The 14,947-nt window shown below is 35.0% G+C and overlaps 1 protein-coding gene and 1 long non-coding RNA gene across 3 annotated transcripts in view; both read right to left on the bottom strand.

Moving 5' to 3' along the window:
* Positions 1–678: 678 nt before the first annotated feature.
* On the bottom strand, positions 679–6,098 carry LOC135153994 (uncharacterized). The gene is made up of 5 exons (XR_010293456.1): positions 6,006–6,098; positions 4,166–4,235; positions 3,001–3,112; positions 2,170–2,311; positions 679–1,781 (listed from the first exon to the last, which is right to left on the bottom strand). It is a non-coding gene; the product is annotated as an uncharacterized LOC135153994 (long non-coding RNA).
* Positions 6,099–10,267: 4,169 nt separating this feature from the next.
* Positions 10,268–14,947, bottom strand: part of LOC129259246 (uncharacterized) — a 49,057-nt gene continuing 44,377 nt past the window's right edge. The window contains exons 9-11 of one of the 2 annotated variants that reach the window (XM_064098728.1): positions 13,283–13,659; positions 12,452–12,553; positions 10,268–11,315 (exon numbers count right to left, since the gene is read on the bottom strand). In XM_064098728.1, coding sequence (XP_063954798.1) covers positions 11,297–11,315; positions 12,452–12,553; positions 13,283–13,659 — 498 coding nt within the window. In that variant the 3' untranslated portion in view covers positions 10,268–11,296. Of the gene's footprint in view, positions 11,316–12,447; positions 12,554–13,282; positions 13,660–14,947 lie in introns of those variants that run through there. The other variant, XM_064098729.1, reaches the window with a different exon arrangement.

The following is a 14,947-nucleotide window of genomic DNA, read 5'->3' as shown; positions in this document are numbered from 1 at the left end:
GCTTGAGCAAACACGGGAAGTTTTTAGCGCCAAAATGGCAGAATATGAGTAGTATGATGATCAGATTTCTTGCTAATCAGCAGACTTCCTCTTAACTTTTTCATTATCTGTGCCATAACTTTCGATTATGCGGTCAAACTTTATTTACACATTTATTTATTTACTTGAGTTATTTTTTTTTTCATTTAAACTTCTTTTACCTTTGAATTTTCTTTCATAAGTAAGAAAAGAAGGCCTTTGGTCAACCCATACAAGAAGATTTGCATTATTTGCGAAAACTTGTAATTATTCAAATCATTTTATTGTGTGAAACAAATTATGTTATGGTACCCTTAAAAGACATGAATCCATTCTTCAAGGGGTTATTGATTTCTTGACCAAGTTTAATTATGCGCTTGACAGGATAACTAGGAAATGATACATATCTTTCAATGGCAATGGTGTATTGAGTAAGGAGCTAGGTATGGCAGATTGGGGAAAATGTATTAAAAATTTGTAAGCGAGCGGGGTGTGCAAGCAAAAATTTCCACCTTTTTATTAAACTATCCAATTTTGAGACAGATTCTGAAATAATATTCAGAAAATAATATCATATTTCACTTTCTTTCTTTCCTTTTATTTCCTTTCCACTTTTTTCTTGGTCATGATTTTTTTTTTTTTTTTTTTCTTTTTGGGGGGGGGGGGGGACATCCCCGAGCCCCCGCCCATCTGTATGGCACTGTTTAAAGGCACCATAACGTTTGTAGCACACAATGAAAGGATTTGAAGAAAAAAAACACGCTTTCCCATACTTCGTTTGAAAAAAAAAATGTTTTTGCTTAAAGAAGGAATATTCAAAGCTAAAAGAGAACATATCAATTTTTTTTTTTAATTCAAGCAAGTAAAGATTTGAAAATGAATTTTGACCGCATTATTAGAAAATTATGGCAGAGATAATGAAAAGGTTGAGAGGAGGTCTGCTGATTAGCAAGAAGTCCGATCATCATATTTTCATTTTATGCCATTTTTGCGCAAGCCTCCTTTTTAAAACCCAGACAAAAACATTCCGTGTTCAGTCAAGCATGAACAAAACTAATTTTTTAAATGGCATTTGAAAGATAAGATTTCAGAGCACCTATTAACACCAAAACATAGACATCACAATTTGAAACAAAGATTTTAGACTTTTCAAATGTGTCCGTTTTTTTTATACGCACTGTATAAAGAGCAGCACTCTCGTTCTGGTGATGCCAAATTCAAATGTTAAAGTAGACAATGAAAGAAAATTAAAGCTAAGGATAATTCATGTCTAAAAATACCCTAATATCTTGTAGATAGCCTAAAGAAGATTTTGGTAAATGTCATAACAGGTGCTAAAACAATTTAAATGAAATCGAAATTTTTATTAAGTACCAGAACATCGGAAGAAATACGGCAATGTTCTAATGATGCCATAGAAGGAAGTATACCAACCCAAGCAGACGATGTCTATAGCTTATGGATACACTTTCAGTGCTCTTAATTCTCTGAAAATAGGTTTACTTTATTGCAAACTTGGGTTTTTGCCTATGCCATTAGAAAGAAGAAGTTTCACAGACCGCGGAAAGTAAAATGTCCTGCTCAAAAACGTAGATGAGTTTGAAGCATCTGTCTACTCCCTGAAGGAGATCAGATCAAGGGATGGTACTTTGTTCCACGATGACAAACACTTGTTCTGGAACCAGCATCATATTGCCTAGGGCTAGGACAAATGATTGCGCATGCCTGTTTTCCTCCAGGAATTGTGGGATGTTTGTTCCAATCTGCAATAACAAAAGCACACAAAAAAGAAAGAAAAGAAAACAATAGTAAATTACAATTGTACACTGACAGAAATAAGACTTTAAAAGTTTAATGGCTAAAACATTTGCATTCAAGTTTTACTGCCAATAAGATGAAAACTCAATTAAGACGTTTAGATTTTATGAGATGATTTCTATCAATACATAATTTTAGTATTTAGGGAAACAGTGTCATTTTTTTTTAATGCATGGCATATCAGGGAAGTTACAAGCAGGTGTCATTTCTTTAGCATGAAATACACGAACTAATATAAGTCCAATAAAAAGGAATTTCTAACATGCCAAGATATCGAAAATCGACTGCCACTTTTTCCGGGCTACCTTGTACAGTATAGAAAGCAATACTCACTTCTCTTCGTTGTATGAATGAAGCACTTGCTTCCTGAACAGTTGCACAATCATATCTGCTTTTGGAAGACTTACTTCCTCTGATTTGGCCAGGTGGAAATAGGAGGGAAGAACCAAAAAGGACAGGTTACATTTCTCTGCATCTGAAATTAGATGGGGAAAAATACAAAAAATTTCATTCATCAAACCTGAATGTCTATCATGTTCATTACTATCATAATCTGATTCATAGTATGCAAGTGTAAGAATGCACACAAAAATACAAGCACAAAATATAGGGTCTTTGGAGCTACAAAGGCCTTGAAATGTAATTTTAGGGGGTCTTAAGAGCCAACAAGCACAAAATGTAGGGGTTTTGGAGCTACAAAAACTGCACAGGGAATGAGGGAAACGGTGCAGAGGCCCTTGGCTGCAGCACAAGACATTTACCTGCTCTCCGGTACTAGCAGCGTCGGCTGGGCCCATGAAATTGCCAGTTTGTCATTTTCGTAAATTCTATGCTGAAAATGTCACAAATTTTTGAGATGTAGATCACCTCAACTGATATGAAAAATATTTTTTTTACCATCAATCATATTGCAAGAGTCTTACTTTGTAGAATGTTGGACATAAACTGATAGCAAGTGAACAGCTGTTCAAAATTATTTTCTGAAAGACACTGTAGGGTTAGTACTGGAAAAAGCTGCCCATTATGTTCTAATGCAAACACAATGAGCACAAGACTCTACCATTTATAACAAGCCTTCCTACAGAATGTAACTGTGCCAAAGCCAGCTGAATGACTGATCATCTAATTTAACTAAAATGAATATAGTTATGTGCACATACATACCTGAAGCTCTTTCAGTTTTGATAAAAACTTCAGCCTTGGTCCCACTGGGCGATGACCTCTTTAGCGCTTGTGTCATTGAAAAGGAACAGTCCAACTTGGTCTACTTCTTTATCTGCAAATTAAGTGGTGGAAATACACATTTGTATAACACAATCTTTAGAAAATGACACAGTACAACTCTAATTATCAACTGTTTTGCAGAAAAGGCTTAGTAATTTCCACTTTTTTTATTTTCCAATGCAAGAGCTGTTACAACATAATAAATTAGACATATCACTGAATGTGATTAATACCCCTGCCCATCACGTCCCTTACTTACCGGTATTTTCATATGCCATAACCATGGCAACACAGTTTCTGACCCATTCGAAAACTCTGTTTTGCCTATCTTCACCCCAAGACCAATAAGTGTGCCAAATCTCATGAGCATATGGTGAAAAACTGAGGAAGTAGTTCAATCGCAAGATTTTACCTGATTTATTGAAATGATATGCGTACAGTTTCCAACACATTAAAAAAATGTGTCTTGTACATCTTCACCCAAGATCAATGTGTGTGCCAATTGTCATGCACACTGATCAAAAACTGAGGAAGTACATGTAGTTGGATGATTCGATCCACAAATGTCGCATTTTCTGTCCACGTTACGTACGTTCACCACTATGTCTATAAATGGCATAAAACCCAGTATTCAATAGAATTTAGGGCTGATGTTATTTATCTCTTCTAATCAATATCAGGCCATTCAGTTGAAAAAAGGCAAGTTTTTATTGAACATTTATATTTTGACCTTCATGTTTGTACACAGATTTCTGTCCAGCGTTACATACGTCCCCCCCCCAAAAAAAAAAAAAAGAAAATCATCTTGTCAAAAATTCTAATTGATTGCCTGTTTGAAGCAATTTTTGAGCAAAGTTATCTCTCATTGAAGTGTTCTAAAATATTGTATGGGGGGGGGGGGGGGGTATTGCACAATGGAAACATACAGTAAATTAAAATAACCTGATTCCTGAAAAGACCCCTTTTACTGTGGAAATACCACTGTACATGTATCTATGTGATATGACCTGAAGATGTGACACAATCAATAGTATTTATTACAAGCCTTAGGTCCTTGATTCTACACATGTATGGATTTTACATGCTACATAAGATGTATAGTTACCTTCAAATTTCTGACTGAATCTTTCAAGGTCACATTCTTTCATTTTTTGTGTTACAAAATCGTCCGTGATCTGCAATAGAATAAGAAAGCGTAATTAATCTAGATTTACTGTACAAAAAAAAGTTCAACAATCTAGGATTTACAGAAATTCTGAGTACAGTACAATTTCTGAGATCATGACAAAGTTAAAAAAAATGTACAGAAGGTAGGCTAATTTCTCACAGAAATTCTACATAATATTTCTGGCGTAAACCTAACCGCACCGGCCCGAACGCGTAGCGTTAGCAAATGGACGAAGTTGAAATAAGTCTTTATTCGTAAGGTCTCTAAACGCCCCCCCCACCCAAAAAAAAAGTCACTTTTCACTATTATATATATATATACCTATGTTTGTTTTTGATGTCTCACAGTACTCACACTCAAAGACACAACTAGCTAGATCTATAGGGTGTACAAATGATAAAATCGTAGAAAATAACATAACCAAATAAAATTAATAAACCCCATATCCCAGCTCATAAAAATCTAAATTATAGGTTGTTATCTAAATGCGCCAGCCCGAACGCTATGCTGTGGAGACTCGGCGCAGTGAAAGTCTTTTCTTGGGTTGAGTAATGTGCCCCCCCCCCCAACAGAGTTTTCTGAAATAGGAAAATTTGACAGCAAAATTAAGCAAGTTAAAAGATTTTGTAATTTACCAGGCACGAAAGTTTTATCTTCTATGATCCAAGAAAGTACGATATCTTCTAACTACTTGCTGTCAAATTTTCCTCAGTTTTTCAGAAAACCATGTTTGAGTGAGGCACATTAGTCATTACTCAACCCAAGACTGAAGTTAGAAACATTATATAAATTAGACCCCTAAAACATTACAATGATACCAAGAAATGTAACGTTAGTTGGAACGAAAATTCACCGTTTAGACTTAAGTTTGATTTTTTGATGAGTTTTGGGCGCTACTGCGGTTTCGCACCCGGCCTGACAGAAACCTCACACTCACAGTAGCATAGCAGCGGCTTATTTAGTCAGCTCACATGAGGTGCGAAACCGCACAAGCGCAGAGTTTTGCTTGTCGATGACCCACCATAATCAACATACACCAATTACCACAGGTGGGACTGAAGTCATGGAACTGCACGATAGGACCACTCAAACTCACTAGCTCAGAGCTAATAATTTCAGATCTATCTTAGATCTACCTCAAAATCACTTGTAAGTCAACAGAAATAAATATCAACACACTCACATTCGCCACTTGAAAGTTTAAGTCTTGTCTTGATTGATCTGAATCAGACATATTTAACAGGTAGGGTAGGCCTAACCCAGGGAGCTGGGCACAGACTGGAACCTCAAAAAAACGAAAAGTTCTCTCCTTCTACCCCTGTCTCGATCGGCCGATCGAGACTGGGTAGAAGGAGAGAATTTTTCTTTTTTTTGAGGTTCCAGTCTGTGCCCAGATGTCAGGAAACTGCCACTCGTTAGACCTTAATCCATATAATCGTGGTATAATTGTATACTTTCTGTTTTCACAATTCATTTGGAGAAATACTTAGACCATAAATCACCCTAGTCCGGTGACTATGGTCAAATACGCGGTAAGCCCCTGGGCTCCCGCCCGCTGCGCGGGCGGGAGCTCCCTGGGTTAGGGTAGGCCTAACTGTTACATCGTCTGCGCTCTGTGATCGGGTAGATCTAATTGATTTGATTTTGAGGCGTAAAATTGCAGTGAAATTGGAGGGGTATTTACGCTGCGCAAATGCTAAATTAGTTAATGATCCAATTTCTTTGAAAACTGTAAACGGATCTTATAAAACAAAGAAGATTAAATTCGATTTCTTACCAGAAAATGTTGACCTCCGCCCGGCAGCGTTATCAATCATCCAGAATTTGAGAGACGCCTGCCTATATTTTATATTTGTTCGTACGTCACCACTACTTTCCACCAATGAAACTGACGATAATTTGTGACGTCATTTGATTCCCCGATCTATTCAAAATCCTTGGAACTTTGTATGTCAGCGTGAATATAATCTCTTTAAGATGACTTGTAATCTATTCAGAATGACGAGTTTCGGATTAAGAAAATATTGAATAGCTGTTCTATTCATAAAAATGAATCGGCTGTCATGAGAGTGTAGGCATATATCAATGAAACATAACTATTAAAAAAACACAAAATGCATGAATGGTAACATTTACAAAAGTGCAACAGTCTGATCTTATCCTATATACAAACGTTATGAAAGTACAATATTAAGGTTATAGTGATTACGTAATTATGTATTTTTTGTGTCTTGCCATAGACAAACAAATGTATATACAATATCATATCACATACGCTTGTTAGGCGTACTCCAAATATAAGAACAATTACAGCAATGGAAAACAAAAAACAACAACAAAAAATACACAGAGTTACGTTCAAGCAACATAGTGCTCATTAGTATATACATGTACCACCTTTTTACAATTTACACCCGATACTGTGAGATTCGATACTATTACAGCAACCAGCAACATTGTGAGGTTTGTAAAGATTGTTTAACATGTTGAACATCATTCCTTTTTACTTCAACTTTAATAGCGAACCATTTGTGACTGATAACCCAGCGTTTCCAGCCTGTTCAAGGTATGCCATGTACTGTACTTCATATTCATTTTACTGCACTGTACTGACAGAAATGGTTATCTTGATCTTTTTTGTGTCATAGCTTTTTAATTTCATACAATTTGTAGGCAGTAAAGCTTTTCTTTTTCCTGATTGTGTTTTTAAATTATTTAGACTTTTTACACGAATATTTTAGAAAGAGGTTGCCGCGCTCTCCAAGCCCCGCCTTTAGCTGCATCCTCCATTCGTAACCAGTTGTATGATTGTACGTGATTTTCTTTTGTTGTACTGCTTATTATGGGACGACGTACAAACAAAACCGGGTAATCGTGGTAATCGCGGGAAATGAACGATAAAACTAGCACATCAATGATGTGGAGCTCATCCGGCATCTCGCAACGAAATTTAACACAATTTTAATTTCAGCCCAGTTGACACTGTAGTGAATAATATATTGGTGATTTAAATTGAGGATATATAATTGACATTGATGAAGAAATGACATAGAAGCATTTTTTGTGATCTAAGAATAAATTTTATATAAATCAAGCATAGATAATTTTCTCGTCAAAATTTCTTAACTCTGTGTAGAACCTTGGTGAACCTCATGTAGCTCTCAGATAGAACCAAAATAATCAAAATCAATCAACAAATAAATAAGTATTTTTTGTGAGTTTTGAAAATAAATGAAAAAATTAGCATATTTAATGAGTTTCGAAATTCTGTGTTGGAATTTTTTATCACCACCTCCAGATATCATATAATTTATATGATATCAGCAAACAAAATTGAAATTAATCAACATATGAAGAAGAACAGATTTTTTTGTGATTTACGAAATAATTTTTGCATAAATTAGCATAAATAATTTTCTACTCCAAATTAAAAAATTATGTGTAAAAGGTTAGGAAACCTCATGAAGCTCTACCAGATGCAAGAAAAAAAAATCAAAATCGCTCAACAAATAAAGAAGAAGAAGCATTTTAGGTGAATTTTAAAAAATATGCATAATTGATTTAGCATAAATTAGCATTAAAATTGTTCTAGTCAAAATTTCAAAATTCTGTGTAAAAGTTTGATGAACCACATGAAGCTCTACCAATGGGAAGCAAAAATTCAAAGCGGTCCACAAATAAAGAAGAAGCATTTTTGCGAACTTTGAAAAATGCGAATAAATTAGCATATTTAATGAATATCAAAATTCTGTGTAGAAGTTTTCAATCCCTACCTTTAGTGCTATCATATAAGGCAAACAGAATTAAAATCGGACTTGAAATGGCGAAGAAGAAGCAATATGGAATTTGTAGACGGACGCCAGACGACGGACGCCACGCCACGGCATAAGCTCATCCGGCCCTTGTGCCGGATGAGCTAAAAATTAAATGAAATCATGAGATGACATAAAGTCATCGGAGTAATTTTAGCCGATCAATCTCTACGTGAAATGCTACATATACAAGTCATCGAACCAATGGTGCATTTGTCAATATAAAATGATAGTTTGTTACTTTGATAAACATATACATGTATAGTATGAAGTAATTTGCATTTCTCTTCCAAAACTAGTTTTTACACAAATCATGTAGCTACCATATTTACAAAGGATATGTACATACAGCATTCATCCTCATATCACACTTTAAAATGATTACCTGTTTCTAACCAAGATCATAGCAATGGGAAAAATCGATGTAAATAAATGTTCAAACCAGAAATTAGCATATCGTATCTGGCATCAAAAATTGACTGTGAACGAAAATCCATTTTAATTTGTTAAAGAAAGATTATATCTGATCTGGAGAAAAAACGTCGAGTCCACTTCAGAAAAAATGTTGATTTGAATTAATAAAGAAAAATCTAACGACTGGGCATTACACTTAGAATTTCATAAAAAATCGGATAAAAATTGACATTCGATTTTTTTTTTACTAAAAACAGTTATATGCATAACTCAGTGATATGCAATCGAGAGAGTCAATATTGTCCATCACGCACTTTTTTATTGTTTGAATCATACAATATTTCAATGTTTACTTAATTGACAATAATGTACATCTTGCTTGAACCACATGAAGCTTAACAATGTTAATTCCACAATATTAAAAGGCGGAATACAACTCGATTTCACATGACAAGAGGGAGAAAACTGGAATATTTATTATAATACAATGCAAAAGAAATAGTTAGTGAGTGATGTCATCAGTCCCCTTAGTTGGGTACCGACCAGGATGTGAATATAACTGTTTTGTGAAATTAAAAGAACTTCAAAATGTCATAACTTTCTGACTTTACATCCGATTTTGATGATATTTTCAGTGTATGTTTGTTGGATTTTTTTTATTTATAATAAACTTGTCTTGGGTGGACTTTTCTCTCACATATCTGGAAAAACAGTAGCAGCAAATACAATATTCGGCCAATTACAGGCCTCGAGGGTAAGGGCGGTCTTCCAGTCGCCGTGCCCATGTTGGTTTTTTATCCTCGACTATTTTTTTTTAATCGGTTGAGGAGAAAAGAACTTGAAAGGCACGTCCACCTAAACGAAAAATGAATTTGAATAAATAAGAAGATACGAACAATCGTAACACTGGAGATTTCAAGAAATCGGTTGTAAAATAGGGATGTTATATTGGTTTAAATATATTGGTTTTTTCCACAAAACAGTTATACTCCAAGCAGGATAGTAACATAAACTCACTATATATTTTGAGTGTTATTATCACAATGAATGGATTTGTATCATATTTTAATTGAGGAAGCATTTCCAATATACAACAATAGGTTGCACCAATGGCGATGAAACTTATTCAAGGAACAAAACCCTGTTTTACGCTATTTGACAGTGGTATGAGCATGTTTGTATTATTATGTGGAACACTAAGGCATTTATACTTTAAGAAATACACAAGAAATAGTGAGTAGGTGATTTCATTACTTTCCCCATTTCAATTCCACTACCATGAGAATTAGCATAACCATTTTTACGTAGATGTAATCAAATCTATCTTTATCATTTTCTTTTTAACTGGTTTTGTAGTAATGATAATGATGTACAACATTTATAGAGCGCTTTATACAAAAGTTTCAAAGCGCTAAGAAAGACAGGAAAAATACAAGATATCTCAGAAAAAAGAACAACAAAGGAATTGAAAGTGAAAACACCATTACGAAAAATTAATTGTACGTACAAATAAATAGATAATCGGCGAATATACAGCTTAAATATAACAGGGTCGATAATCATGTATGTAAATTTAAATGATCCTAATAAATAAGCTTACAATCCGACTTAAACCAATCTGAACACAATATGATAATGCAAATTAACTGAGGGGGATAATTTCATACAGAACACAATAGAAGCGAACAATAGGCAAGTGAAACTTAATTAAAACAGGTGGGTTTAAATTAGGGACTAAACAGATATAACGATGATGCCTCACGTACATTAATGGGGAGATTATTCCTGAGCTTCGGGCCAATAAGTGAGAAGGATGCTCAAGTTGTCGTTTTGTGTGTTTTTTTTGTTTTGGTATATACTATATACAAGAACTTTTTTACGAGGAGGCTGCACCCTACAAGCTATTCTTTTTAGCAGCCTCCTCCATTTCAAACCTGCTCGTATTATTATCGTAACTAAAATTTTTGTACGAAAAATATGCTGTTTTATTGCTTGTATATTATGTAATATTTTACGAAGAAAAATAAAATATGTTGGAAATAAAAAATGAATGAAATAAAACAAAAACTTTGAAATGTCAAATGTTTTCTTTCATATCACAGTTTACACGAATTTTCAGCGTCTTATATTGTTTGGTTTTTTTTCTCATTGATATGCCCTTTTTCGTTGGGGCGGACTTTAGCTCATACTCTCTGCACAGGACCGTTCACCGTAGAGCATCTTGTCCAGTGCATGACCTATCCCATTATCAAACTATGGCTATGAACAAAAAAAAATCGACGGATCGCTTAAATAAACGGGTAAACAACATTTGCTCCTGCATGCGACATTTACTCCGGTCTCAATATCTCAGAGGGCATAGGGTCAGAGGATTGTATAATAGTTTTTGGTTCAAACTAACGAAAAGATAACGATGAGGGCTTAAACAATTCTGCAGGTTATGTTACATGGTTGGCGTAACATGCAGATTTTGCATCGGAGCATGTCGACGGAGCAAATGTTTTAGAACTACATGTACTGGCTCCAAACATGATTGTCCTAAATTTCCCAAGACAGAGTCTACGGAGACCAAAGAATGATATCATTTTTGTTAATCTATTTTCATTTTTTAATGCCCATGCATGTTGGTCATTACGTCATGGTATGTCATGACGTCATGGTAGGTCATTACGTCATGGTAGGTCATGACAATGGCAAACTAACTGATCGAGAGCGGGAGCATCTCTCTACCTCTAAAACTATTCCAGATACTGTCCGGTAACCGAAGCAAAAGAACCCTGTTTTTCATGTTGGCTGCCACTATTAGGATCGTCTGATTCTTCATGATCTTGATGCCACAACTTCATCTTATAAAGAACTTACTGTATGAGAGAAAAGGGAGATACATACATATTAATAAGATTGTTGCGAAATGGAGGAAAAAACTAATAAGAACATGAGAAAATGGCGAAATAGAAGCCCGGGGGGGGGTGGCATTCAAATATATCGCTGTACACACGTGTGACCAAAAAAGGGGGTTTAAAGGTTTTTGCACACAGAGAAAAACTCGTTTAGGATGTGTTTTGAAATAATTTGCCTACGCGTGTGTAGAGTAATACATTTGACTGCCCCCCCCCCCGGAAGAGAAGTTGATAAGTAATAGAAAGACATTCACATGTATAGAGTTTGGAGGGGGGGGGGGGGCAAGTCAAGAGAGGGAGAGAGAGAGCGCGCGCGCACACAATTTGGGTGGAGACTCTGTAGGACGGACGATTTTCGAACTAGCAATAATACCTAGTATAGAGAGTATATAAATCAGCGTGTACCATGATGAAAGGCACTCATTAATTTCGACTTTTAATAAGATTCCAACGCGATTAGATGAATATATTTCTTTACGCATATCTTACTTTAATTAATTGTTAAAATGATGTTCAATTTTCAGGTATGCATTGTACGCTAACGAAGTAAACGTTATATAATTAGAAACTCTTATCATTGTAGTAACGTGGTTATGCTCTCTCTTGAATAGTCATTTAAATTCAACTTTGGCAACAATCTTCATTTTTCTCATCTGTTTTTTTTTTTTTTTGTGATCAGCCCCTAAATTCATTTTTGAAATGTGATTTGCTTGCCCTTTGGCCAGACTAATCGAAAAAAAATACCTTCCGCTACAAATATTTGAGAACATACTTTCTGTCAAAATATTTTACATGAATTATGATGAGATTAGAATGATAAGGACAGAGCGGTGATTGGTTTTATATTTCATAATATTTATTGGAAAATATCATAGGCTCTACCCAGCTTTCCTTGGAAAGTGTAGAAATGCAAAATAATTCTTTTATATCATACTTTTTAACATGAGAGACGAATAAGCGATTGCACAATAAAAAAAATCACGCACCTAGATAATAATTACACTGGACATGCTGGAAGGGGAGGGGGTTCTGGTGACTTGAATTGCAAAATTAGAAAGAAAAGGAAATGTTTGATAAAACGAGGTCTTATGACTTACCCCACTGGTTTGCCATGTATTATCTCCACTGTTATCTTATGTTCATCATCGGAATCAATAATAGAACGATCTAATATCTCATCAGTCCCACATCTTATGAACCTAATAGTATTAACGTGGAGAGAACACGCATTCGTCGGAATAAATTATTTTGTGTGATATGGGGCAATGGTGAAATTTTGTGTTTGTACTCTCGGGAAAGCAAAGTAAAAACATCGGTAAAAGGCGGGGACAAAACTATGGTTAAATAATGGATCTACAAGATTTGAAATCCCTTATAGATTAACAGTATGAATGGTTAAAATGTAAGTATACACAAAATAGATTTGCATAAAATAAAAAAAGAAAATGAATTACAAAAGCAAGGTGTTGTCATTATTAAGCAGAAGAGCATCTACCAATCCATGTCTATGGCCCATCAAATCAAAATGGCCCCGAGATATAAGCAAGACAATCATTTATTCCGGTAATTCACATTCGAACATTCTGAGTAGTATCTAAATGAAAGTATGTGTCATTACGTCAATACGTGCGGTCGAGTATTTTATACATCATAGTAAAGGGGGAATTAACTCTAATCTAAATAATTGCCATATCATACTAGACAACGGATTTGATCTTTTTTCTATGAGTATTTATTTAACGTCATACATAAAATATCATTTCTAGTATATAGCGCTGTCCAACACCGAGTTGAATAATGTCTTGCTACATAGCAGTATGTGTATTCTCCATGATATAGAACCGAACATTGATTTTTTTAAAAGAGTGTACCTGAATCAAATCAATGATAGATCAGAAGATGATATAAATAAAAGAAAGATATCTCACCCCAGGATCCTCAGATTTTTGAGATCGTGTGTTGATCTGAAAGCTTGAATGATGCGTTCGGTCTGATTGTTACCGATGTTGAGATCTCTGAATGTGACCTTGACAAGATGAGATGAGACCTGGAGAAGAGTATTGGGTAGTGAAGTGGGATCACCGTAGAGAGAAGCCGGCCAACGAGCATACTCATGTGTTTGAATGGTGAGCTCTGTCACTGCTGGTAGATGGATCCTCTGGATGACGTCACATCTGATCGTGCGCCGTACCTCTATGGTGAACCTCTTCACACTGTCAAACATCGAACCACAATCCTGCCATCCTTCTAATGTCCTGTTAAAAACTGTCAGATCCTTCACAGTCGAACTCGTGTTGCATTCATCCTACAATAGATGCAAAATAAATGAAATGAACCTAAGAGATGACAAGAGATCATGCTAGTGGAAACATGATGTATAATGATTACCATATGCCATCGGCTGACAATTAACAAAATAGAATAGGAGAGAGAGAAACAATATAACAAGCTAAAGAAAAAAAAAACACCCAAACCATATCACAAGAAAAATGCAATTCATCAATAATCCATTTTCTTTACTATGATTGTATTTTTATCATGTTAATCATAATTTTTAGGAAACACCAAGGTTGATTCTGTATTCACTTTCTTGTACCCTACCATATTATTTTTTTATGATAAATTTACATAAACCAACATGTTCTTGCAAACACATATTTCATTTCATGAATACAAACAGAAGATCGGTAATTGCACAACAAAATGAAATGAAACAAAATTTAGAGTAGAATCTGTAATTTAGTCAAAACTGGATGTAAAATTAGAAAGTTATGCACTAAACATTTATATGCATGGCATAGCAATAGGCAAACGAGATAGTCTGTCCATAATGTATTTTTGTTTGCATTATGCAATATTTCATTTTTACAGTACAGTGACCCTTCATTAAATCAAAGTAGTTCACAACAATGGAAATTTACCTTGATCAGGAAACAATCAAACATTATTCAACATCGTAATGAGAGAGAGAGAGAGAAAAAAAATCAAAATACAATAATGTAAGGGATGGCTTCATCAGATTCCTCATTTACATGCCAATCACGATGTGTAGGTCCTACATAAACATTTTGTGAAATTGAACAACGTCGTATTTGGCGTCCGATTGGGGGGGGGCGATTCAGGAAAGAAGCTCGCTTTTTTTTTTCTTAATTCAATGTAACTCTTCGAAGAGCAGTAAAATAAAGTGGCTTCCCTTGGTAAATAAATATATATAATCATCATCATAGTTATTATTATTATTTATGTGCAATACGGGCTAGACATGAATGGCTGAAGAAGATAATTCATTTCTATTCCACTCCCTAGTACATATATCAGTGCAATCAAATTCAGTGGAACGAACCAAATATTCTAAGGGAGCGGACATGGCATGAGAGTCAACATTTCAACCCCCCCCAAAAAAAAAAAATGTGAGAAGGAAGACAGTGAACATATTTCTTTGCCTTTTAAATAAAAAAAAAATGATTTGGCTGTATTATTTTAATCTGTATGCCTACTCTGATGTTCACTTTCTACTATACCGGACTCTTCAAGACGAACTTCATGTATAGCCTTGCTCTGTTTGAGCCGCACATGTCCCTGTGTCAAAACTG

This window comes from Lytechinus pictus, chromosome 4, assembly GCF_037042905.1.
Source record: "Lytechinus pictus isolate F3 Inbred chromosome 4, Lp3.0, whole genome shotgun sequence".
Lineage (NCBI taxonomy): Eukaryota > Metazoa > Echinodermata > Echinoidea > Temnopleuroida > Toxopneustidae > Lytechinus > Lytechinus pictus.
The sequence above is the reverse complement of the archived record's forward strand: the minus strand, read 5'-3'. Positions and strand labels throughout refer to the sequence as shown.